Source organism: Rhamphochromis longiceps, linkage group LG1, assembly GCF_057381845.1.
Source record: "Rhamphochromis longiceps isolate RC_006_pf linkage group LG1, R_longiceps_female_GT1.1, whole genome shotgun sequence".
Classification (NCBI taxonomy): domain Eukaryota; kingdom Metazoa; phylum Chordata; class Actinopteri; order Cichliformes; family Cichlidae; genus Rhamphochromis; species Rhamphochromis longiceps.
Window position 1 is genome coordinate 36587326 of NC_140557.1, and position 27563 is coordinate 36614888.

The 27563-nt window shown below is 40.6% G+C and overlaps 1 protein-coding gene across 1 annotated transcript; it reads left to right on the forward strand.

Annotated features, from left to right (window-relative positions):
• Positions 1–179: 179 nt before the first annotated feature.
• LOC146679110 (Golgi apparatus protein 1-like) lies at positions 180–27540 on the forward strand. The gene is made up of 26 exons (XM_085408070.1): positions 180–544; positions 8172–8201; positions 10223–10309; positions 10393–10608; positions 11293–11496; positions 11696–11767; positions 11918–12104; positions 12535–12752; positions 13064–13185; positions 13893–13994; positions 14706–14859; positions 18105–18242; positions 18484–18570; positions 18686–18748; positions 19422–19535; positions 19793–19881; positions 20001–20118; positions 21853–21945; positions 22063–22200; positions 22760–22883; positions 22978–23120; positions 23292–23393; positions 23515–23622; positions 24072–24192; positions 24523–24629; positions 24846–27540. The coding sequence occupies exons 1-26, from the start codon at positions 230–232 to the stop codon at positions 25011–25013; spliced, it is 3420 nt and encodes a 1139-aa protein (XP_085264196.1). The 5' UTR covers positions 180–229; the 3' UTR covers positions 25014–27540.
• Positions 27541–27563: the final 23 nt, after the last annotated feature.

Genomic DNA, 27563 nt, shown 5'->3' on the forward strand with positions numbered 1-27563 from the left:
AGATCATGTGACGTGATCATCGTGTCGTATTGCTTACTAGAGTAAACAACAATGTAAAAACAATGGGTACACTGACGCTGTTACTAAAGGAGTACAGTAAAGCTTTATTTATTTATTTTTCAAGTGACCGGAAGTTGTGTGTTTATTTCGGTAAATAAAGCTCACCGTTACCTCGCTGACCGGAAGTGATGTCGTCATGTATTAGTACTAGCTTGACAGTGCTGTGAAGATGGCGGCGTACAGTCGCGCTCAGCTGCTGCTGCTGTTGTCGTCCGTGTGCCTCTGCAGTTTCGGCTCCGTCCTCGGCTTGAAGGCTGCCAGCGGCCCGGCCGAGCTTCACAACCCGCCCGTCCTGAGACCCGCTGATCCGCCGGCGAAGGATGCACCTGCAGCCGCAGCCGCTGGGGCCTCACAGCCTCGAAGGGCGACCGGTTGGAAGCTGTCGGAAGAGGAGGCCTGCCGGGAGGACCTGACCCGCCTCTGTCCCAAGCACACCTGGACCAACAACCTGGCAGTGCTGGAGTGTCTGCAGGACCGCAAAGAGGTAGGCGCCCTCCCCACGGTAAAGTGTTCGGGTTCAGGTGAGGTGATGGGTATCTGCTGGGTGTGTCGCCCCAGTGGGTTTAGTCACCCCGGTTGTCAGCATGGCTGTGATGCAGAGGTGAACATCTGCACCTCCATCCGTGTGACGCTCCGGGCAGCCGTTTAAACACACTTTTTCTTTTAGTACGTCAAAAATCCACGATTTACCCGACATCCACACACGCATACAGAGATAGTGGCGTATTTAGTGCTTTTAAAACTCTGTGTGTGTGTGTGTGTGTGTGTGTGTGTGTGTGTGTGTGTGTGTGTGTGTGTGTGTGTGTTTTGTTTTTGTTTTGTTTTTTAACAAAAGTGAACAAAAAACGTAGTTCCTTCAAAAAACGAAACTTGAAGGTCTTCAAGTGCTAAGTGTAGATTTTATCCCAAATTGATATCTACCTGTTAGTTTTCTCTTACTTGCTTGTGGTCAGTTGATGAGACTGTGTGAAAAGCCCCTCATCCTGAAAATCTGCTCACTTTTTTATGTTTAAGTAAATTGTGTGTTTTTCAACCTAGGAATGTTCACACTTCAGCACAGAGGCTCTTGCCCTGTGGCCCCAGGAGTAAATAAAAGGTATCCCCTGTAGTAATCCACACTACTCTGTCTGTGTGGCCTTAACTGATGTTCCATGAGCACAATCAAAAATCATGTCTGCTGTTATAAATGCTTATAAACTGGTTGTGTTTAGGCTGTAGGCTGAAGAGCAACTAGCTAAATGAAACCTGATTAGTCTTTAAACAACAAATAGATTAATCTCTACCAAAAATATCAGGCTTAATCTGATTAACTGTTTAATCATTTTTTAATTTATTCCACGTGACATCCCGAATGAACTTCACCCCCTTCTCGACCTCTGCACCTGGCAGGGCTGTCTCAACTGCATTCTGTAGTTTAAGGGAGAGGTTTTAATGTGCTTTGTGCTTTTACCACCCCTCTTTCCACCTCAGTGCAGTACTTATTAACCTGGTGAGGTGTGAAGTGTGTGGTGTGAGTGCAGTCATCCAGCTGTCAGGTGACTTGCCGGCTGAAGTTAAACCCCAGTTAAACATGATTCCTGTCTTGTTTCTTTGTGCCATAGTGACGAAGAATACAACCAACTTTCACACTCTGTGCCTGTTTAAAGATTGGCCGCCTACATGCACAGATTCTCTTATTTTTATCTAATTTCTTTCCATAAATAAACAAGCAAGGGACACTACTACAACTAGAGATCAAATTATTTGTTTGTTAATCAGTAACCGCTGTGGTCTTGCAGTTCTTCAGTCTCACTCTTAATGCGTCCAGTGAAGGATACCCTCACAGCCTGCTTTATTACATGACCATATGATAAACATACAGTGTTTATAATAATAATAATAATGGATTGGATTTATATAGCGCTTTTCAAGGCACCCAAAGCGCTTTACAATGCCACTATTCATTCACTCTCACATTCACACACTGGTGGAGGCAAGCTACAGGCAAGTTTACAGTCTGAATCTGATTTTTTCCCCCCAGATTGTTATCTTGCTTTCTAGGTCAGTTCACTTCTTACCTATTTAATTATTTTAAAAGTGTTTCCTCATGCAAAGTGTCCTAAGCTGCACTGCAGCTATTAGAAGTGATTGTTCAAGCAAAGTCTTCTGCCTCGTGTCATTTTTAAATTGAACATCTTTGGGTAAAACACTAAAGCACTTCTGAAGAAGTCACCCGAGCTTGTGACGTGACTATAGTACATTTCGTGATGGTTTTAGTTGAAAAATGCTTTAAATTCAACAAATAATTATACATACATACAGCAATATGTTTTTTCCTTTATATTGTAAATGTTTGCTTTTTTGTCTCTGCTTTAAAAAAGTTGGATTCAAATCTAAAGAAAAATATATCAGTTTGATTAAAAGGCTACACACACACACACACACACACACCCACACCAACTTAAAACAGGGTCGGATTACTCATTAATCTCTTCCTGATAAGATCCTTTACACTAGCTCATATTTATAAAACAATCATAAAAATTTTAAAACCATATGAAGGGTTTTGGAAATACTGACTTGAACCATGTTATTTTATTTCACTTGGCTTTTTTTGTGGGGGTTTGGGATCACAAATTTAGATCTATTCCAAGATTTCACATGTATCAGATATTTTAAAAGGAACAAAAAATTCAGCGGCCCAAATTGAGACCTAAAAATTCAGCATATAAGGAATTTGTTCTGTCATTTGTATCGTACTAAATTCCATTATTTTAAAAGTACAAGCAGAAGACATTTCTCTGTTATGCTAGATGTATAGATTGTGTTCACTTTTGATTTACTTTGATGTTTAAGTTATTTATTTAATTTAGTTTTATGTATAATTGTTTTTCCCAGTAGGAAATTTGGTACACAAAGCTGAGAAAAATGCAGAGTAATAAGACATTCCTGCAATAAATTCTCTCTTTTCTTCATAAAGTTTACGGTGAAATGGTTTCAAAGAGGAGCTGATTTAACTTTCTGTCATTTCAGAAAAACGCAACAGCAATTTTCCTCGTATAAAAGCACTTTGAGTGCTCAGTTAGAGTAGAAAAGGGCTAGATACTGTAAGAACCAGCCCATTTACAATAATTACCCCACACTTTGTAGTTTGGTAACATTCAGGAAAGCATGAGAGCCTCTTGTATTGCACTGAACATTTAGCTAGGTCTAGCAAAAAGGAAGGAGGCTGGTAGAGAATCTACCTTGTTATTTATATCCACACTCACTGGTCACTTCATTAAAAAACATCTTGTTAATATTGAGTTTACATCCCTTTTGCCTTCAGTGCTTCCTTAAGTCTTTGGGGAATAGATTCAGTAAGTTGTTGGAAACATTCTTCAGAGATTTTGGTCCATATTGACATGACAGCATCAGTTCCTGCTGATTTCTGCACATGAATGATCTGCATTTCCTGTTCCATCACATCCCAAAGGTCCTTAGGTGGATTAAAATCTGTTGTTCATAGAGAATGTTTGAGTCCAGTCAAAAAAGAAACCAGTTGAAGATGATTTGAGCCTTTTGGCATGCTGCATTATCCTGCTGGAAGTAACTATCATCTGATGGGCTACCATTCCATTACAGCATCACCATCACTGTTGATACAAGGAAGAATGCATCCATGTTTTCAAATTCTGACTCCACCATGAAAAATCTTGTATTAAAGACTCATCAGACCAGGAAACTTTTTCCAGTCTCCTATTTTCCAATTTTGCTGAACCCATGCAAATTATATTCAGGTTCCCTTTCTGACAAGAACTTGGTGTGGGCTTCTTCTGCAGTAGCCCATCTGCTTCCAGGATCAATGTGTTTTTTGCTCAGAGATGCTCGTCTGCATACCTTGCAATCACATTACTGTTGCCTTCCACTCAGACTAGAGCATGGCACCAACAAGCACACCACGTTCAAAGACACCTCAGTTACCTCTCTTTCTCATTCTGATCCTCAGTTTGAACTTCAGCAGGCTGTCTTGACCCTTGCTACATGCCTAAATACTTTGCGTTGCTGCCATATCATTGGCTAATTAGATATTTCCATTAGTAAGCACTTTAACAGGTCTACCTAATCAAGTGTCTGGTTAACATAAGTTGGCCAATATACAATATAGAGCAAAATAATGAAAAAAATATAATTTAATGCAATAGAAAATGACACATGTTCACTGATAGACTTAATACATTTAAAAGACATTTTGTACAGTGATAATAGATTTCCATGTCTTTTATCAACCTCAGTCATTGTCACAAATACAGCAAAAGCTTAAAGTATCACCACGTCAGTCTCATTTTGCACTGTACTCCACAGATATACACAGTTACATGGTTCTGTATAAATAGATAATGGAGGACAAAATGATGATGATAAAAGACTTAACATATAATGTGTTCATAGCCAATAAGAAATTATAATTGCTTTACATTAAAGAATATTTTAAATGAGCTATCTTGCAAACCATTTGTTACACAACCCGTACTGTCCCTGAAAAAAATTTCCCTTGTGAGTTTTTTTTTAATCATCATGTTAACTTCATCTGCTCTTTCACTCACACACACCACACACACACACACACACACACACACACGAGACACCTCCTCCAGCAGCCCTGAGTGATGCCCTCTTTACAGAGATAATTACATTGCTTTGACTCTATAACAGCTGTGGCCTCCCGAAGAGGTAAATGGCTCTTATAAATCTGCCTCTTCTCTAGAGAAACACACACACACACACACACACACACACACACACACACACACACACACACACACACACACACACACACACACACACACACACACACACACACATATAGTGGCAGTAACAGGGGCAGCTGAGCAGCATGAGCTTTCAGTACACCCAGTTTGAGAATCTATTTGTGGTGGTGTAAGCCCTGAAATCTGACAGCTGATAGACGTCTGAGAAACAGCAACACAGTTATAAAGTAACAGCAAGTCACTTTGCAATAGCAGAAAGAAGCCAGGGATATTTCTAGAGCTGTGGTCATTAAGGCATTGTGACAAATAATAACTATGGGGAGATAGCGTGCCAGGATGCTGTGTAGCTATGGGTAGCATTTGCAGTCCTACAATTCTTTTTTTACTCAGTGTTTCTGCTTATACCGTAGTAACATCGTTGTCCTAAGTGCAATGTTCAGGATTTAAAGGAAACGCTGATGTAGTCACAGAGAAAGAGGCTACCGTTGGTCCCGTCAAACAAAAACAGCCCCAGGCGGGTCATTAATACAATGGACAATTAAAGCTGTTTATGTTTAAATTGATGATGAAGTATCTCTAACTCTGATAGACTGCTATTTCCTTTACATTAATTTGGATGGTTTAACAGGGCAAAAGCCTATTCGGTGGTGGAGGTGTGATGATTTAAGCTTGTGTTTTTATGCGTAGGCACCTTTCAGTTATTAAGTCGATCATGAACCCTTTTGTACACTGTAATATTCTAGAGTCAAATGTGAGGCCATCTGTATGACAGATAAAGCTTGTTCCAAACTGACAAGTTCTCATCTCTTCTTGGGGCTCCTAGTGTCAAGTTGTAAGCATTGCCTCTACAATGACACATAAAAAGATCTCTAAAAGTTTAGTTGCGTTAAGGAATTAGTGATATCTCTCGGTGTGTCCATCTCCATGAGTAGTTTCTGCTGTATAGTTATTTCAATGACTTAGTCGCAGAAAAAGCCAGGCTACTTTTAACATGTATAGAGTTGTACATGTAGAGTCTTCAGTGGAACACATCAGCCCCAATTTGTTTTATCTCTCTGCCCCTTACCAAGGCACAATTATCCTTTCCACTTCAGTTTGATCAGTCTAGTTGATTAATATGGTCTTTTTTCAAAAGCCTTTGATGTGAATGGATCAGCTCTTCATTAATTAATAACTCATAGTATGACTAGTTTTTTTTAGTTTTTTTTTTAATTTGGGAACCCACCAAGGGTCTGTATCCTTATTACACTGATTTCTTTGTGTCTGAAGCATTTAGTGGAAATGAGAGTTTAAAATCAAAAGAAGGCCTTTTGTCGCTGTTCCCGTGGGCACAGCAGAGTTATCACAAAGTGCTTTCATGTCTTTTTACAGCAAAGTGATGTGGAGATGTAAGAAGAGCTTCTGCTGCTGGCTTTTGTCTGATAGTCAAGGATGTTGTGGGCGAGTCTATGAAGAGCTTCTGCTGCTTTGTTCATATTAAACTGCTGCGTTTTGGAGAAAAAAAACATTACTTTGCTCAGCGCTTTAGGGCAATGTTGGTGGTATTTTTGAACTGTTCTTTCTGAAGCTAAAGGGACAGTTCCAAAAATGCACTCTATGTATTTTCAATCTCACTCAGTTGCACTAAAATCCTACCTTCGATTTAGCCATGGAGCACGAGTCTAGGTTTTACATAGTAGGCGAGTCAGTAGGCACATTTCTTGTCTGCACTGCTTTCCTTTATTTTTGCAGAGGTTGGTTTTACAAAAATGTTTTTTCCGAGATATTAAAAAACCCCTTGTTGAACAAAAGTGTAACACCATCTAAATTGACTAAGGCAACAGAACTTCAAAAAATGAAAGGCTATAGTTTATCTAAGCCTTATGTATATTGTTCTGAAAAGTGGCTGACTGAAGTTGAAATAGGGTTGATATTATGTAAGCTAGTGTTAGCTCAACGTTTCTGCAAATCGTACTTGGCCCACCTCTTTTTGTGGCTACTAGAGCACAGATTTATTCATTTAAAATCATCTTTCAGGATAGCAACATTAAATAATTTTATATGCAGATAGAAGAATTCTACCTTGTGATAAAAGTCCTAAATTGTACAAAGTAACTTTACAAAAAGCGAAAATTTAGCTTTTAGGCCACATTACTTACTAGTAGCAAAATTTACCCGAGTTTCCAATCAGTTTGTTAATAGTTCAGTTCCATCTTTTCTTAGATGTCATGCTAACATTAAACTACATTGGGTGAAGATAATAAAAGATAATACAAATATAGCTTCGCTCCTTAAGTGTATATATTGACCAACTTAATTGACCTATACCAATTATTAGCACCCGGCTATATATTAACCAATATTATCTATTTGTTGATTTATTGGGACCAACATTTATAATGGCCAATAACTAAAAGTAAAGAAGCAATGGGAGAAACACCCGTCAACCATATTATGAGTGTTGATGTTGCATAGTTTTCTGTCAGAGGGCGCTATTCTGTATTGGAAACACGTTTACAAGTCCATGAACACAAGCATAGCTGAGCATAGTGTAAATCAGTAGTCAACAACTTTTGATAGTAAAACAAACTTTATTTTAAAAATGCATATATTAATTAAAACGGTCTTAAATTCTTAGATAACTGTGCATAAACAAATTTTAGGGAAATCTGTTTTTATGTGTCTGAATGAAAAAAGCGTTGCCCAGTATATCAGATTTTTAAATGACCAAATCTTGGTGATATAAAATCAGTCTTAACAATCGTCATATAATGAAAATTAGCAACATTTAACTGGAAACTCTGCCTATACTCACATGGCCTTAGGAAAATGGACTGCTTGCCAACAAGCTCAACAGTTTTAAAGGGTTTCAGTGTAACTAACCGTGCCTTTGCTGAGTCTTGTTGTTGGTTTATTAACCAATGCATGGTGCAGTAGGTTCAGCATATAAATATAACTAATAAAACAAAAAACCTTCCGATACCTCTAAACACACTTACTATCTTATTATATCTAGTTTGTTCAACCAGTGCACAAAGAAATACAAGCAGGTGCTGGAACTTTTTCCTTTTATCTCTGGCTATGGTGCTGCTTGAAAGTTGGAGTTTGTCAGAGTTGGTTTTTGGTTCCGATGCGTGTTTAGGTTAGGGTGTTGCCAAACTTGGAAATCTCATTGTTGCAGCATGTTGACAAAATATGGCAGTAAAAATACCAAGGTAGCCCTTAAAGCACAAATGACTATTTGTGTCTCTCTGATGGAAGCATGGATTAAACTAGAGTGTTGAAAGATGTTTAAATCTACTGAAGCGCCTTGAGGCGACTGTTGTTGTGATTTGGCGCTATATAAATAAAATTTCATTGAATTGAAGATTCACATTTCTCCCTCTTTTTGTCTTTCTGCAGGAAATTGATATTGCTCCTGACTGCAACCATGTGAGTATTTGTTTTAAAACACACAAATTCACGCAGAACTTTTTAATCAAACAGTACAAGTGTGAGACAAAGAAAGATATAACAGAGGCGTGCCTTCATACTCGGCTAATGCTGTCAGGCCAAATCAAAAATTTAACCAAGTCTGTTTGGCTTAAAGTTAACTCACCAAGAAATCAAATGTGATAATTAGCCTTTTGGATATGCAGGGTGGTACATACCTGTCCTGCTTGGACTGCTGGAATTATTTCACTGCATCTGACAGATTTTTAAGTCAAAGTTACTGTTATTTGCCCCTGCTGTTAAAGAATTTAAACCAAACATATTGAAATATGTAATTTCAAAGGTTGACAGAACATCCTAACACACACAGCTGTGATGTACCAACTGCTGAAAAGTTTACACTTAAATTTTTGGCTGAGTTTATGAACCTTTGTCACCTGAGGACTCTTTTCCATCCATGTCTCGTGATCACTGCGTTATGCCTTTAATTTATTCATAACAAATATTTGTAACATTTATGTCATCCCCAACTACTGCAGATATAATTGGTTTTAGTTTTGTCCTATTTGCTTAACTCTATACTTTTCTGTATGCTCTTTCCTCTCACTCCTAATCAGTCATGGTAGAGGTCTGCCCCTGCCTGAACCTGATTCTAGAGATCTCTTCCTGATAAATGGAAGTTCTTCCTCACCACTGTAGCCAATTGTTTTCCTTATAGGGGATCATTGTAGTTCTCTCTCTAATATTTCAGAGGTTTTACCTTACAATATAAAGTGCAATGAGATGACTGCTTGCATGAAATATATTTATATAATATTAAAATGCATATAAAGGAGTGAACATGGTAAACGTTCTGCATGCAAGTATGTTAGTATGTTTATTGACTCAGGGCCACAACCACTACTGTAAACTGGATTATATTATCTTAGAAATATGTCTTAATATGTCCATAAATAGTAAACAAGTAGAAATGTAGAATCTAATACAATATCGGTCTAAAAAGCAGTCTGTGCATACTAATTCAATTCAGTATATTTTTTGGAGCAGTGTCACAGACCTGCATATTTTAATGCACTGTACAATCGGAGAGATTATTGGAAACATTTAGAGAATTTAAAATAAAGCAGTCTAATTATCAGCGACCGCTGACCATGATCCTCTCTTCTCTGTTTAACAAGGTCCTTTCACATTCTCTTCCCCACTCTAAATACTAGCTTTGAAGAACCCACAGCTTCCACACTGCCAGCTGATGACCGTCACTGACATCAACGCCGTCTAACTTTAAATTAGGAGTTTCTCCTCTTTTTGCGTTAAGAGCTTCCGAAAGCTCGTCTCCGTGCCTTCTGGATGATAAACCTTCAATATTCAGAGTTCAGGGCTGCTAACAGCAGGCAGTTTTATGAAACACCACAAGGCTTATGGAGCACTTGGACTGTCTTTATTACAGCATGGAAAGCACTGGCTGCAGTTGACATGTCACACGCTCACTTGTTCTATCTTATTTTCTCGGTGGACCGACTTTCAGTAGCTGTTGTTTGTGGATGCTGCAGCTGGAACCCCTCTGATAAGAAAGTGATACACAGAGTATTAGAAAACAATAAAAAGAGCACATTTGAAGGTCTTATTTCTGTCATTAAAATCCTTAAAAAATCATCAGTCTTCAGGATGGGGACTGTCTGATCGTTCAGGCGTAGTTCTCTCTGAATAAACTATTCTTTTGTAAAATCGTTCAGGGTAGATTACTTAGATTTGGACTATTTCAACATCACATTCACAAAGAAACTTTGTGAGTTTAGAAGCTGCTTTCTCAAGAGAAACTTTTAACAGTTGTGCCTCCTCCAAAAATAAAGAAGAGAAATTATCTAATTAAATGCAATGCTTTATACGACCACCACAAACTCTTTGCTACTAGTTGTAGTTAATGAGTTGGCTTTTTTTTAGTCATGTTCACTATGTTTCATTTCTAATTAACATATAAATTGGATTGTAATTGAAATCCTAACTTTTTTTTCCTCAATCAGCTTCTGTGGAACTACAAACTCAATCTAACCACAGATCCAAAGTTTGAATCTGTGGCCATGGAGATTTGTAAGAGCACCATCACTGAGGTCAGTCTGCCTTTGACTCTACAGGGAAGTTCTAGGTCTGTCCTTTGCTCTCCTCTGACCTGTCAAATGTTCTGCACCTTCAGATAAAGGAGTGTAATGAGGTGGAGCGAGGGAGGGGCTACCTGGTGTCCTGCCTGGTGGATCACCGTGTTAACATCAGTGAGTACCAGTGTAACCAGTATATCACCAAGATGACCAGCATCATCTTCAGCGACTACAGGTTGATCTGTGGCTTCATGGACAAATGCAAAGAAGATATCAACAGCCTGCGCTGCGGCAGCATCAACATAGGACACAAGGTCAGGACTGTGCAAATATATGCAGAAGTTAATAAATCATAAAATGGAGTCCATAAATCAGGAAAGGTTCATTTACAGGCTTTTCGGGTTAAACGACAAAAATAATAAGGTGGCGTAACCAGAGGAAACCCACCTCTCCAAGTGGCAAGTGCAGGCTATTTAGTGCTTATTATAATACACAAAATCTCCATTTGTATATGATGTCCTCCTACACAGTCCACAATTGGCGCACAAGTACATCTTAGGCCTACAAAGGTTCTTATCAATATTACATATTATATTGTAATCATGTTGCCTAGTAACCCCCAGGAAACGGGCTAAACTAACCCTAAGATTTTTAGCATTTATGCACTTGCAACACTTGTTACTGTTATTTTCAAACATATAAATAGTGTCGAGTCTTGTACTGTACCCACGTTACATTGTGTCCTGTTAAGTTCCATTTGGTAAAATATAGTTGGAAGTTTTTGCAAATCCCATTAATTTCTTTCTCGTTATATGGAAGAGAAAGTCAACCCACTCTTTGGTCTGCAAGAATTTTGTAAGCCAGCTGGAATCAAACCAGCAACCGTTTGCTTGCCAATGGAATGTGTAAACCACTACATTATGACACCATGCCTATAGATCATCAGCATATTCAGAGTGTCATTGCCCTCTCTCTGAATCCCTGATGTCTCTTTACAGGACATTCACTCCCAGGGTGAAGTGATCGCTTGTCTCGAGAAGGCGTTAGTGAGGGAGGTGGAGCAACAGGATCGTGCTCATCCAATCAAAGAGGAGTGTCAGAAAGCGATCCTGCGGGTGGCGGAACTTTCCTCAGATGACTTTCACCTCGACAGACACCTTTACTTCTCCTGCCGAGACGACCGCGAGAGGTTCTGCCAGAACGTAAGGAGGCTCTACCGCTGCTTGCATGATGTTCATGCTTCCGGTGATCAGACACAAACAGTTAATGCATTCAGAAAATATGGAAATTATACATGAACTGGTTTCTCTTGGTTTCCAACTGTAGAAACACAAGCTGTGTGGGGCTGGCAAATCCCTTTAACATCTCAGAGCGGAAACCCTTTTCTACTTTTCTCCACAGATTCAGGCAGGAGAAGGGAAAGTCTACAAGTGTCTGTTCAATCACAAGTTTGAAGAGGCCATGTCGGAAAAGGTACAACCATCTCATTTATTCATCTTGTTCCTCGGCGTGGCTGACAGGGCTGCACGATCGTGATTGATGAAACTCTGTAGGGCTTTTGAGTAAACTTTAGTGAATTTGTTTGGTCTCTAATAACCTTTCTCCCCTCCTTCGCCTTCAAAGTGCCGTGATGCTCTCACCACTCGTCAGAAGCTCATCTCTCAGGACTACAGAGTTAGTTACTCGTTAGCTAAAGCCTGCAAGCTGGACCTGAGGAAGCAGCGCTGCAGCCTGGACACCAGCCTGCCGCGTGCCCGTGAAGCCCGACTGTCATACCTGCTCCTGTGCCTTGAAGCTTCTGTGCACCGTGGTGAGTGGTGGTGTTGTTGTTGGTGGTGGTGGTGGTGGTGGGGGGGGGGTGTTTAGAGAAAAACTGGTCATTAACTCAGGGTTGCAAAAATCTTCTTAATATCAATCTCCTGTATCTAACACTAGATTGACAAAGCTAGAAGATGGTGAACAAAGGAGGAGACCAAAATATAACTTAGAGTAAAGATTGGACTTAACCCTTATGTGGTGGACTTAAACTCTCTATATAGAATTTATTTGGAATATATTGTTAAATGAGACCTTGAAATCCCAGAGTAGCCAAAAAGTAAATGAATACAGCTTTAAGTAAAGAGTATTTCTTTTTTTATAAATATAATTGCAAACATAATGAATAGGGTGTGAAGTTATCTACATTTCATGTGCATTCATTGTTAATTGTGTTAGTAATAGGTGGTTCTTGTGCTACGCAGGGCATCCGGTCAGCGGAGAATGCCAGGGGGAGATGCTGGACTACCGGCGGATGCTGATGGAGGATTTCTCCCTCAGTCCGGAGATCGTGCTTCACTGCCGGACGGAGATCGAGGCCCAGTGCTCCGGCCTGCACCGCAAAGGCCGCACACTGCACTGTCTGATGAGAATCGGTCGTGGTGACCGGAGCAATGCCATGGACAGCGTCTGCCAGAACGCTGTAAGACCATTGCATGAAATAATCAGTCCTTCATTCAATCAGTCATCATGAAATAAAACTGCAAATTTAGTTATCAAAAATGTTGTTGTCAGTGAAGAACATTCAGATTTTGTATTGGCTAAATACTTCACGAACAGCAGACACGGTACTCTGAGTTGTCGTGTCATGTCGGGCAGAATTTTGTTTGATCAGATTTGCAGTTACTGGGGGTTGATAGGTTGTCAATAAAATAATGACAAATAAATAAAATCCAGTTTCTTGCCATTAAATTTATTTCCTGAATATTCGAATATTATTTTTCCTCACTGCAGCTTCAGACTCTGATCCAGTCTGCTGATCCAGGAGGCGACTATCGGATCGACCGGGCTCTCAACGAGGCCTGCGAGTCCGTTATCCAGACTGCCTGCAAACACATCCGCAATGGAGACCCAATGTGAGTTGGTTACACACGTGCACACATGCAACTGCTTTCAGGTTAAGCTTAATCGGAATTTTAAATGATAATCAGATGATACTTTTTAAATGTAGTTTTTATTAAGACTTACATAAGTACATAAGCATTCATATTTTCACTGCTGCTGTTACCGTGACCGAGTACAACAGTGACACGCTGCTTTTTTTATCATAAGAATATTAAAAAAGGAACCAAAACAGACACAAGTGCTAAAATTAATAGTCTTAATTACCATGACCACGATTTAATCGCGTATGTGCTTAAAGTTAAGGGGAGCCGCACTGTGTTGAAAATTACGTAATTACCATTCAGCATATTGTAATTCAAGTAGTCTAGAGGGAGCTTAGACTCAACTGCACCTTCTCTGGCTTCTGCTTTTCGGCTTTAGAAACTGTAGCATGAAAGATTGAAAATATCCATGTCGCAGGTAAGATACAGTGCGGCGATAGCTGAAACGTAGGACTTTAACCTGGCAGATTGGAGTTTGATAAAAACAAAAAAACAGCATATGTTTATCCCATAGGCATCACATGTAATTGTTAACGTTTAAAACAGGGGGCTTAAAACAGCAAGAGAGACCTGCAGGAGAAGGACGCCTGCTTTCAAAATCTGCCTTTTTTCATTCTTCGGATTCCCTGGTAAACACTGATTCATGTGCTGGTATGTCTGTGTGTGTCGGTGTGCAGGATTCTGTCATGCCTGATGGAGCATCTGTACACAGAGAAGATGGTGGAGGACTGTGAACACCGCCTGTTAGAGCTTCAGTATTTTATATCCAGAGACTGGAAGTGAGTGTGCCCGCTGATGCTGATGGGAATGCGACAAATCGACATTGTTCAGCTGTAGAACTTTCTCTGGTGTTTAAGCTTGTTTTCCTGGTTTATATTAAGTCCAGCTAGATACTTAGCCTCTTTTTTTCATCAGCACGCAAAAGACGTTGTTCTACAGCTCACTGAATTCAAGCATGGTTCTCTAATAGGGTGAAGTGCACTATGGCAGCAAGTCAACTTGTGGCATTTGTTTCCTATCAATTCAGTTCCAGTTCAATTCAATTCAGTTTAATTTATATAGCACCAAATTACAGCCGTATTCACCTCAAGTTGTTTCATATTGTAAGGTAAAGAGTGCTAAGGTGCACAGTGGGTAAAAACCACCAGCGCTCTGCTAAGGAAAAAACTGTAGCATTGCAAACCTCCTCTGGCATTAACATCAGCGCAAAAACTGAGTGCTGGGAGCTTTGTGGTGTGGGATTCCATGCCCGAGCAGCTCCTGTAGGTGTAATGCGCAGGTGGCCCAGTAACTTTTTCCATGTAGTGTATCAGAAAATGTGGCAGGCTGATGATTTTGGGAGTAGTGATGGGTAACATGAAAAAAAAAAAAAAAAAAAAAAAAACAGCTGAAACTGTACAATAGAATGACTTGAATCAGCAGGAAACAGGACTTGAAGGAGGTCTGTTTTGTGGGTGTGTTTTAGTATCCATTAAGTTTTTGTCTTCCAGACTGGACCCCATCCTTTATAAGAAATGTCAGGCTGACGCCGCCCGCCTCTGCCACACACACGGCTGGAACGAGACCAACGAGGTGATGCCACCGGGTGCTGTCTTTTCCTGCCTCTATCGCCATGCCTACCGCACAGAGGAGCAGGGAAGACGGGTATGTTGACAGCAGAAGCAAACACTTTAGACCGCACTAAGCTGTTTAGGTATAATATTTTGGTTGGTTCAGGGTTATATTTGGTCATAGCAGCAGGCATAACTCTGTTTTTTAAATTTAACAGGCGAAATCTGAAAAGCAGGTAAGAACTCTGATTTTACCTAAATCAGCTCGTACTGATCCTGGTGAGGAGTTAACTGGATGATGATTGTAATGGTGATGGTTGGAGCGAGGCTGAATCAAACTGTTAACCCCGTGGTGGCGCTAGAACAACTCGGGGCATGATCAGAGTCAGTCTAATGTCAAACTTTACTTCTATGGAACTTCAAATGTTTAAAAGTGTGAATGATGATGTGTCTGCATTAAGTTATGAAAAGTATCTGGAACTTTTGGTCTTAAGCATCTTGCCGACGCTACAGGAACCTAAAATTAAAAGACACCCAAACTAATGCAAAAGTGCTCTTAATTTTGGTATATAGATGGTAAAAGCAAGTCCTTCAGAGGACAAGAGCACATTTTAAAATCCATCATGAAACTATGAAAGCTAATCTAGGAGCAGGATTCAGTTTAGTTGTTCACTCTCGTGACACAAATTGCTACTGAAGTGCTGGCTTGTACCCTTCTAAGTCACAGGTTCAGTAGTTCAAATGATGAACCCTGACTGCTCTGCTTTGTTTTGAAAATCTGTATAATCACTTTCTCTCTCTTTCCAAAAAATTAATGAGTTGGAAATCCACTTCGCCCTGATTTTGAGTAATTATACTGATTATAAAGAAGACCCTTGACAGCTTGATTTGATATAATTATATGGTCTCAGTAATCATGGTGTATGCATGTGTCAAACCTTCAGTGTGAGCGCCAGTTCAGAAAAGTGGGACATTTTAGCGGTTTCACACATCCACACAAAAGAGCCTTTACTACGTGTGTAAATGCACAGTCATTTGGCAAGCTAAACACGCTTGGATTAAAACTTGAAACTGTTGAGCAGCTGCAGGAAAACAAGTGGTGCCACTAAACAGATAAACACTAAAGATCAATATTTGTCATGAAAATTAATCAGTTTAAAAAAATAATGAAAAAACAGCAGTTGAAAAGTAACTTGGCGCAAAAGAAAATGCTTCAAATCGTGCTTCATATTCAGTCCATGTTGTGATGATTTAACTTCCCTCGTGTTTTAAAAGCAGTGCATCCAGATTGGCTCATGGTTGAAAGCGCTGTCTTGAAAATGCTGTCATGAATGATGCGTTTTTTCTACAAATGGAGAAAAGTTCTGCTTCGTGATAGAGTTTTACTGTAGGCAGCATGAAACGTTCCACAGAGATAAAAAGCCACTCGAGGTTAGTAATGCGTCATGGTACATTCAGAGTCTGCGGTGAATGGGGATGGTGACCTCAATCAATGCAGGCTGTGTTATTGTAAATCAGTACATGAGTAACCAGGAGAATTCAGGTTTTTAAAGATTTTTCAACTGCTCAGTTGAGAGCTACTCACACTCACCACACACAGTGGGCTGGTCTCTCTCTCACACACTCTCACACACTCTCACTCACACACACACACACACACACACACACACACACACACACACACACACACACACACACACACACACACACACGGCCCTTTCCAACACCTCGTGCAGACCCACACAGCAGAAATCCACCAGAAGCCTCTCCCACCCAACGCGCCGCTCTCCTCCAGCTTATATCACCTCTGGAAGGTAATTGGTGATAAACGAGGGCAGACGAGCAGCAGCTGCTTCCTGAGGGAGACGGCAGGGGCAAAGAGAGACAAGGGGGAGGGGCAAGAAAAAGGAGGAGGAGAGGGAGAGGACAACACCACACCCACACACTCCCACAGCCTCACGGAATGTAACAGTTTTTTTTTAGCTTTTTCATCAAATTTCCTGAAAATGACAGATTATTGAAAATAAGGATTTACAAGATGACAGAGGGGATTTCTTTTTGGCTTCCTAGCTGGTATAGCAAGTCTGGGTTTAATCTCTTGGTCACCAGGTAGCGCTGCAACACAGTACTTTAGTGCAGGTCATATGGTTTTCCTTATTTTGTGTTGTATAGTTCTAAAGTTCCCCAAAAAATTCGATCAGTACAAACAATCCCAAGCTCAGGGTTCAGACTGCTACTATAGAGTACTATGCAAAAGCCTCGAGCAGCCCTTATTTCTTCACATAGTTAATGGGAAACTGGTCCAGTAAAGTATTATAAACATAAATGGAAATTCATGGCCACCTTCTTCAGTCAGTCAGTCTAGTCTTTGTGGGCAGTTCTCTCAGGTGCTTTGCTGTTTTTTTCCCCTTCTTTAAGGACATGACTTACTTATATTGTTTGTCTGTTGTAGATATTTTTTTAGGTCTGCCACTAGTTTCCTCAGCTTTTTGAGGGACACGTTTCACACCATTCCGAGACAATTTCAAATTGGCCTGGAGTTAGGTGTAAAAACAGTCCTCTGAAAACAGACTGTACAAAAACTGGATAAAAAATGAGGGGAAAAGCAGCAGAAGTCAAACAAAGATCTTCTGAAAGGCTGGAGAACTGTTGCTCCGGACCATTTTTTTTTTTAAAAGTAGAAGAAACTCACTTTGGATGCAAAATACAAAGAAATGAGGGGTGGCTCAGGACTTTTGCACAGTGCCGGCTCTGTATGATCTCAGAGCAACCAACCGCTGTTTAAATCTTCTGTTTGTGAGAGGCATCAGGTAGACGATGAACTGAGAGGCTACATCAACACCCAGTGTAAGATACCCATGTTTTTAACTATGAATCATGCATAATACCCCCTTTTAATCTAGTGAGCTACATATAGCTTACAATTTATACCCCTTTGAAACCCATTTAATCTACATTTCATTTAATTTAATTAACTAGCTATCCATTTCCTCCATCCAAAATAACATGATAATGATAAAAACTGGAAGTCCGGGTAAGGCCCCAACCAGAGAGAGACTAACTGAGCAGACTGAGAATGTAAGCAAACAAATAACAAACCAACTACAACGCCAAACATAAAACCCTGTAAAGGGTGTTCTCTGCCAGCAGGGTCTGTGCAATTCTGTTGGGGAAAAAAGGCAAATGATTGTGACAATAATGTTCATTATATATCAGAACCTGGCACTTACTAAACTACTTAATACACATCCACACGTCATCATGGGTCCTCACAGAAGAAAACTGTGAATGGGTGTGTGTTTCAACCTTGTGACCAGTGATGTATGTGTTTGTTTGCAGTTATCTCGGGACTGTAAGGTGGAAGTTCAGAGGATTCTCCACCAGAGGGCGCTGGATGTGAAGCTGGACCCAGAGCTGCAGAAACGCTGCATGACCGACCTCGGCAAGTGGTGCAGCGAAAAGACAGATGCTGGACAGGTGAGCACACAGCGGCCGTTACTGCTGCTTATATCTGTTAGAGTTCTCTGACGCCATTCTGGCAGCCTGTGGTCTTTGATGTGCACACAGTGTCATAAATCCTGTGGCTGGAAAATACTGGGACTAGTCTAGTTCACATGTAAACCGGCCTATAGATGCAGAGGTTCACACATTAGGGGCTGCCGCACAGTAATGGTTGAAATGCTCTTGTTCTTGCTGCTGAATGTGTGCCTCTGTCCAGGAGCTGGAATGTCTGCAGGATCATTTGGAGGACTTAGTTTCCGGCTGCAAGGACGTCGTGGGCAACCTGACAGAGCTGGAGTCAGAGGTTAGCAAAGCTAAACCGAAAGCAGGCAGGAGCTGTTAGAGAAACAGTGTTGACACAAGTGATTCTTGTCTCACCTTCACATTTATGACCCGTTGCTGTCTGTTTCGTTGTTCAGGACATCCAGATCGACGCTCTCCTCATCAGAGCCTGTGAGCCCGTCATTCAGGCACACTGCCACGTGAGCATATTTGACTTTACCTTAGGACACGTGAGGGAAAAGTGGTGGCGGTAACCTGTTGCATGCCCGTTTGTGAAGTTATGTAGAGTGGGTATTGTGTCAAAGAGACTTTAAAACATTTTGTCTTCAAACCTCAAATGCTAAAAATCTGCAGGGTACGTAAACATATGTTTCAGTTGCTCACAGTGCTTTTGGTCTTGTTTTTTTACTGTGTTCATGCCTACACATGGGTTGGCCAACACTAATGCATTCTTTTCTGTTGCTTGCATTAAAATAAATGTTATTCAGTGTGGTTCCTCAAGAATATACACGTTAAAATAATCAAAGGAACACTTTTTATTTAGACTATAGCATCAAGTCAGTGAAAACTCTAGAATATTGGTCTGGTTAGTTTAATAGCTCAGAGGGTTGTTAATCCAGAAGAGAGACAATTACTTTAGAGAGCTGGACAAGACTGTAGGAGGTCCTTAACCCATCAACAGGATCAGTATCTGTTCTTTTGTGTAAGAAGGAACGTTTTTTTGAGCCGTGTATTTATTTTCCGGAGTATAGTCGGAGCATTTTCATTTATTCCACTGAACAACGACACTGTGGTGGTGTTGTGCGTTGTTGTCCCTGAATGTCACGTAAATAGAAAGATTTTGGATGTTTGCATTGTTATTTGTGTGTGCAGGATGTAGCTGATAACCAGATCGACACAGGTGATCTGATGGAGTGTTTGGTTCAGAATAAACACCAGAAGGAGATGAATGACAAATGTGCAGTTGGGGTTACACACTTCCAGCTGGTGAGTGATCATGAAATTCTGTTTTCTGTCTCTGTTTCTCTCTTTACTCTGTGATACCAGTTTCTTTTTCTTGTTGTTCTTGTCTTTGATTTTGAATTTTATCTTCAAAGAGCTGATAGACTCAGAGAAGCTTTAATATTTGAATATTGTTTTTGAGTTACACAATAGTGACAACAAGAATGAAATAAATGCAAATAATTGTAAAAACGAAAAAAGGATAATACTATCACCATAGTATCCCTGTGCTTCTCTCTCAGATTCAAATGAAGGATTTCCGGTTTTCCTATAAGTTCAAAATGGCCTGCAAGGAGGATGTTCTGCGCTTGTGTCCAAACATCAAGAAAAAGTGAGACTCTATGACTGCTAACCAATGAGAATAGTGCAAAATCTCCTTGAGGTTGAGCTTTAGTTTAACATTTTAACTGATTTAATTGGACATAAGTGACTCTCTGTGTGACCCTGCAGAGTGGATGTTGTCATCTGCCTCAGCACCACAGTGAGGAATGACACGCTGCAGGAGGCCAGGGAGCAGAGGGTGTCTCTGAAATGTCGTAAACAGCTGCGGGTAGAGGAGCTGGAGATGGTACCACACACACACACATACGCACACATGCAAACACACTCAGACTTCTTTCAGACAGTCTGCCAGCCACAGTGTTACCTAACCCCTAACGTATCCATGACAACACAATGTTTTGCTTATGTCATTTGATCTCAGCACTTTAAACTTAATTTTAGACTGTATATAAAAATGGACATAGCATCCAGGTATAAAAAGTGAAGCCAACATAGAAGTGTCTTCAGCCGGGATTATCTTTAAATTTGGTTAATTAGCTAATGACTGTAAACTTGCTCCTCACACTGTTGCCAACATGAAAGTGTAAAAATGTACAGACAGTTTCACGTATTTTTGATGGATGGGTCAATAAACCTGCAGTGTGGGAAAAAGTCAAAAGCCTCCTTATTGTCAAAACAGTGGTGACACCTATTAGCTAACATTGAAACATATATGAAACACACAAGTAGCTTAATAGAAAAAAATAGTGTTGCGCTAACGAATATAGTTATTGCATTGACATGTTCCAACAAACAGATTCAATTCAATTCAATTTTATTTATATAGCGCCAAATCACAACAAAAGTCGCCTCAAGGCGCTTCATAGATACAGAGAAAAACCCAACAATCATATGACCCCCTATGAGCAAGCACTTTGGCGACAGTGGGAAGGAAAAACTCCCTTAATGCGCTCCATCATCTTGAATAGATGTTTTATGTATGTGTCTAGAGACCAGCCGCATACGTTTTACACCAAAGGCAGAGGAGAAGAGAACTTGTAGGTGCTAGTGTGGCATAGAGGTAACATGACCGCAAGCCTCCTCTTCATTACCGCAAGCCGAATTTCCTGACCTGAACTCAGGGCTCTAACATACAAAAACATGAATAAACGTGCACATTTATTGCCGGGATTGCTGCAGTTACTTATTAGCAACAGGTTAGACATGCAACCTTCCAGATAAATAGATGTGAACTTCACTGACTCGTATCGGACTCTTTACAGTTTTACAGCCTCCACAATTCACTAACTTAATGTTTTATTCAATATGGCTAGAAACCAGGAGCTGAGCTTATAAACCTATAAGCTGGGAAGTGTTTACTGAGGTCATAGAGAAATCCTTCTATACAACTGGAAGTCTTTTTGTAGCCATGGGAGTTACCCGAGGCCCATCTGCATTAACTTCACTTTTCACAAGGAGGATAAATCCATCTTTTTACTATGTTCATAGTGCAGCACTGGTGACTGGAGTTTTACTGTAATATGAAAGAAATCTTGCAAAGTTGATCTTTCCTGGTCAACACTGATCGGGAATGTCGCTATAAGAAAGAACTTTTCTTATCAGTATCTCACGATAAGAAACCGCTACTTCCGGCTGTTCAGTGGTTTAAACACTAGATGTCCTTTATGACACAACCCAAAAGGGACATGTGTCTCCATCTTGAATCGGACTAGGGATCTTTTCCTCATTAAGGGAATGTGTAAACTACGACACTATAGAACCACCAAGTAATGTTTAAGTCCTACAGTTTATAGACCAGCATTAAAGTTAGTGTTTCCTTAAGCATAAGTTTTTTTAGGATTTATAAAACTAGACAATAACACACTACTGTGTGAACTGTGATACAGAAAAGCACCACGGGACATTTAATCTGTAAAACCAGGTTCTACTTTGGTTCTACTTTTACTTTTGTCAAAAATCAGTTTTGTAAAAATTTTTCTAAGAAAAACACTAAAGTTTCCTTTTTTTCCCTCTCATTCAGTCCGAAGATATTCGGTTGGAACCAGAGTTGTACGAGCCCTGCAAGTCAGACATCAGTCGTCTGTGTCCCAACGTAGCATTTGGTAACGCTCAGGTAGGGAATGCAGAGTGTTGTGTAAGAATAGAAGCATTGTATTGTTCTTTTCTGCTGTTTGCCTCCACTCTTTATCGTTCTCGTCTTCACTCGTCCTGGCCCTCTGCTCCTACTCAGATGATTGAGTGTCTGAAGGAGCAGAAGAAGCAGCTCAGCCAGCGCTGCCACCAGCGGATCTTCAGACTGCAGGAGGTGGAGATGAGCGACCCCGAGCTCGACTACCAGCTCATGAGAGTCTGCAAACAGATGATCAAGGTGATGGAGGCAGGAAAAAGGGAGAGGAGATCGTGGGGAAAAGCACTGGGACTGAATTCTGTCATTGTGGTGCTGTGTCTTTGACTGAGAGTTGTGAAACCTCACTCTTTTATTAAAGTTTTTTCTCATCTATACCTTTGTGCTGCAAAACCTGCTGAAATAGTTTGATAGGAAACTTCTACTGATTTAATTTTAGCAGTGGTTTACATTTTATAATCTTAGCACATATTCTTTATATAAATTGTAAACCAAAAAGTAGCTATATGTTTAAGAAAGATTTAAAGGAGTAAAAACGTGAGTGTTTTACAACCTGAAATGAGTAAATGGACTTAATTCCTCTTCACAGATGACCCACGTTCTGGACTTCCTGTGATTTTGCACACATTTACCTTTCAGTTACTTTTTCTGCATATTTACTTTTATATGTACAGTTTTACAGCCTCACATTAACTGTTTAACACAGTGTGACTAAACTATGGCTTTATGGTCTTTTTGGAGTAATTGTCAGCGTGTTCCTAGATCTCATTATCTGTACAAACACCATTACTCTCTCCTGCAGCGGTTCTGTACAGAAGCGGATGCCAGGAATGTGCTCCAGTGTCTAAAGCAGAATAAGAACAGTGAGCTGATGGATCCCAAGTGTAAACAGATGATCACCAAGAGGCAGATCACACAGAACACAGGTATTCACACAGAACCACACACAACCACACACAGAGTCCCGTAAAAAAGACCGTAGCGTCCTCTGTCCTCATCCTTCTCTTCCTCCCCCTTCAGATTACCGTCTGAACCCAGTGCTGAGGAAGGCATGTCGAGCCGACATCCCAAAGTTCTGCCAGTCCATCCTGAACAAAGCGAGCGAGGACGGTGAACTGGAGGGTCAGGTCATCGCCTGCCTCAAACTCAAATATGCTGACCAGGTTAGAGCACAACTCTACTAAGGTCGTGTTTGTTTCAAAGATACAGGCAGACATTGTTTTTGCTGTAAGTTGTAGTGTATGCCTTTCAACAGTGTTGTGAAAGACGAAAATCTATAACATGGTGATTGATTGTTGTGAAATTGTGTGTTTTCTGACCGGGGTTTGTTTTAGAGATTGTCTTCAGACTGCGAAGACCAGATCAGAGTGATTCTCCAGGAGTCTGCGCTCGACTACAGACTGGACCGACAGCTGCAGATGCACTGCTCAGAAGAAGTACGTGCTTACACACACACACACACACACACACACACACACACACACACACACACACACACACACACACAAAGACAAACAAATGAACAATTCTCTCCTCCTTTTTTTTCTCCCTCTGCAGATCTCCAGATTGTGCGCAGAGGAGGCGGCTGCCCAGGAGCAGACTGGTCAGGTGGAAGAGTGTCTGAAAGTCAACCTGCTTAAAATCAGACAGGAAGCCTGTAAAAAGGTACGTGTCCACAGTACAACATAAGATGAACTTGATTATTAGCATATTTCTGTTGGTTTTAAAATATCATGGACATTTTGCAGTGTGTAGAATACTGTACTAGTACAGTATGTTTCAGAAGGCTTCAAAATATGAAAGGAGCCAAAGTCTGAACACACAAATGAAAACTTTAGCGTCACTGTGACTGTTGCTTCTAGATGATCTCATTATTTTCATTCATAGTATCATAGAAGAAGGAGGGAAAACGGCTGAAAACTCTCATTAGCTAATTTGGCACACTTAGCAAAAAAGTCTAACATTAGCCACCAAAAGCTACTGGTTACACTTTCAGGTAACCTTGTATGTTTTTGTTTTTAGGTGTGTTTGTTTAGGTTTCACAGCAACAAAAAAAATGCTCACTGAATCTTAATGTAAAAACTCACATATCCCTTATTTGTTTGTGTTTGCAGGAAGTCCTGAACATGCTAAAGGAAAGTAAGGCAGACATCTTTGTGGACCCGGTCCTCCACACAGCCTGTGCTCTGGACCTGAAACACCACTGTGCTGCCATCACGCCGGGCAGAGGACGACGTGGGTGCTTTCACACAATCTTTCTTCTTGTGCAAAACTGTCAGGCTGGTTAGATGGAGTCAAGAAAGTATTCTAATCAGAGTCCGCTTCCCAATCAATGACTGTTTACTAATAAAGTTTGCTTGTCCATCTTTACCTCAGCCTGAAAGGCTCATGGGGTATCATTGTTGTCATGCCAACAAAAACTCAAGAATCAGGCAACATAGGATTTTCAAATTGGTACCACAGGTGCTTCTACTAGGAGGCTGAGGGGTTTGAATGTCTTTCACTGAGATTCTTTTTACTGTGTTTGGTCACCAAAACTAGATTTTTCTGTCCCTCTCCATGCAGAGATGTCGTGTCTGATGGAGGCGTTACAGGACAAGAGAGTTCGCCTTCAGCCTGAGTGTAAGAAGAGGCTTCAAGACCGCATCGACATGTGGAGCTATGCTGCAAAGGTAAACATCAGTAGTTGGATTACTGTGACAATTGGGACTAGAGCTTCCACCCTGATGCCAACACACAGGTAGCATCAGAGGAAGAGTTGTTAGGTTGCGTAATGTAGTTGCTGTGAGTACCTCAAAACATTTGTGCACTAATCATTCTATTAGTGTAAAGATACTTCACTCTATCCAGGCAAACACTGACGCAAGCCCCCTCCCTCTGTGCTATAGGTGGCACCAGCAGAAGGCTTCTCAGACCTGGCCGTGCAGGTGATGACATCACCCTCCAAGAACTACATCCTGTTCATGATCGCACTGAGTGTGTGCGTCCTGTTCCTGGTGGGGCTGCTGTGCGGTCGAATCACCAAGCGAGTGACGAGAGAACTGAAGGACCGATAGAAGACTGAGCGCCCCGATGCTTCCGAAAGAACTGAGCCCTTAAACCTTTCCCTACCTTCCTCCTCCTCTTCCTCCCCCTCCTCTCTCAGATGCCCGATCTGTAACCAGCCAGCCTGCACAGTGCCAACACCAGTGCCCAGCTCTGGACCCCGTTACCCCCTCAATGAATCCTAAAATCTCCCTTTGGACATCTCCAAACTCTGCGATAGCACCGGCTGTCTGATTCAAGTGTTTTTCCTCAATCATGGTTTTTTTTTTTTTTTTAAACAAATCTGCTTTCGCTGACGATCTTGTTTGAGGTTCTAACTAAGCGCTGTTCTTGATGTGACTGAGGGCTGTTGCTTCTGGGGCTAGAATTGCTCTCCCACCCCCCACCCCCCGGTTCAGTCCTGACGCTTTTATTTTTGTGATATTTAATGGCGACTGGAGCATGCAGCGCAACAGGAAACCGTTTCTTTGGAAGTGACTGCAGCAGCCTGAGTCGTTCAACTTTGTGGTTGAATTCTGACAAGTTCCTGTTGCTTTGAAACATTTTCTCATCAGTGACAAAGTCCCATCCTCTCTTCCTTCATCTGGACCAGTTCAGATCCATCTCGCTTCTTACTGACTGGAAATGAAGGTCCAGCTGCTCTCAATATTGTCATTGACTGGATTGTCCTGCGCACATGGTTTTAAAACTTAATTTAAATGCTAACTTCATTGCACTTTTGTTTGTTTGTTTTTTAACATTATGCCTTATTTATTGTCTGATGATGTTTTAGTTTCTTTTGAGTTTGATTGATCTTTTATGTTTTTTTCCTGGAAATCCAGCTAAATACAGATTTTGTAGTCTACAGTGAGACATGCAGAGACGTACAGCTGTGTATGATGGAGCTTTAAAAGTACTAATTGTAAAAGGTTTAAAACCTTCCAAAGTTAACTAAAATGTCGAGAAGAATGTGAAGAAAGAATTGCTATGACTTAGAGATGTCAACTAGAGCTGAACTAGGACTGGACTGTACCTTTCATGCAATACTCATTTTCACCATAAGATGGTACTTCTGTTAAACCATAGTAGCGAGGCAAAAAGCAAAACCTCTTGAGGAAATGAGCAGGTAACTAAGGCCTTTGTCATAGGCTTCAACACCAGTCAAAGACTTTCTGGTGAATGGTTTCTATAGGTTACTGGCAGTCACAATGAGGTCCTGGCCCAAAGGCTTACTTTGTGTTGCGGTCACTAGCAGAATGCTGCGATTGCCCAGAGTGTTTGCCAACATCTCTGCAAACTCTTGATAGCTAACCACAAAGTGGTAGTGAAACTTAGAAAAGTGTAACACAAACAGGAAACTGAACCCATTTATCTTTAAAGTAAAAGTTGTACGTAACCATTGAAACCAACACTTTTCAAGACGCAACATTAACGTCTTGAAGGTGATTGATTTCTGTCTGTGGTCTGCGTGACACTCTTTTACATTTTACAGCCACTTAGTTTAGGGAGTTTTTCCTTCCCACTGTCGCCAAGTGCTTGCTCATAAGGAGTTGCCTGATTGTTGGGGTTTTACTCTATATTGTAAGGTAAAGACCCTACAATAATATAAAGATCCTTGAGGTGACCGTTTTTGTGATTTGGCACTATATAAATAAAATTTAATCTTTAAAAAAAAATTGCGACTAGTTGGGGAGTGTTTGCAGACTTTTGTACAAACTGTACAGCACTGTATGCCTCTTTACAACCAATTTCATCTAGTGACAGCAACATACAGGAACAATTCCCCCACTAAAATCTAAACTTCCTCAACAGAACACGTCCATCCACATTTCAGCAGACCTGCTGGTAAAGCACTGCCCTGTTGTGGTCAAAGAAATCTTTTTCAAAAATTTGTGATGCGGTTGAATGGCATTGGTGATGTACAAGAGAACACCATTAGTTACTCACTTCCATTAAAACCACTAAAGATGGATGTTGCCCTTCGTTTTGTAAAATCCTGTTTTGACTGGAGTATTTTAAACATCCTCATCGTCTTGGCAATTTGAAACCAGACATCATGAGACGTCATCCCCTGTGGACTATTAGCAAAGTATTAGAGCTAATATTAACTAATAATTTCAGTCAATATTAACTATTTACCGATGTATTGGTATTGGCACTTATAATGCTCGATAAATTAAATGTAAAGTACCAACAGGAGAGAAACCCTTCAACCATTTAACTAGTGAGTCTTTTGAGTGTTGATATTCTGTAGTTTGTCCACCAGAGGGCACTCTGCAACTTTGGTGTTGACAGCATGTGTTTGGAGCGCCACAAACACAACAACCTGCTGGCCTGAGAAAAGTTGGGAGTGTAAACAAGTATATAAATAAACTACATGCAGAAAATGTTAGGGAAATTTGTTTATGCTTTGTTTATCAGAAAGAAAAATATCAGCAGGTATATCGGAATATCAGACTTTTAAATGGACAATATCAGAATTGGTATTGGTCTAAAAAAAAAAAAAAAACTATCTACAAAGAATGTTTCCACATGGGCTTCCCTTTGAGACCATCTTTTATCTACAGTCTATCAAAACCACA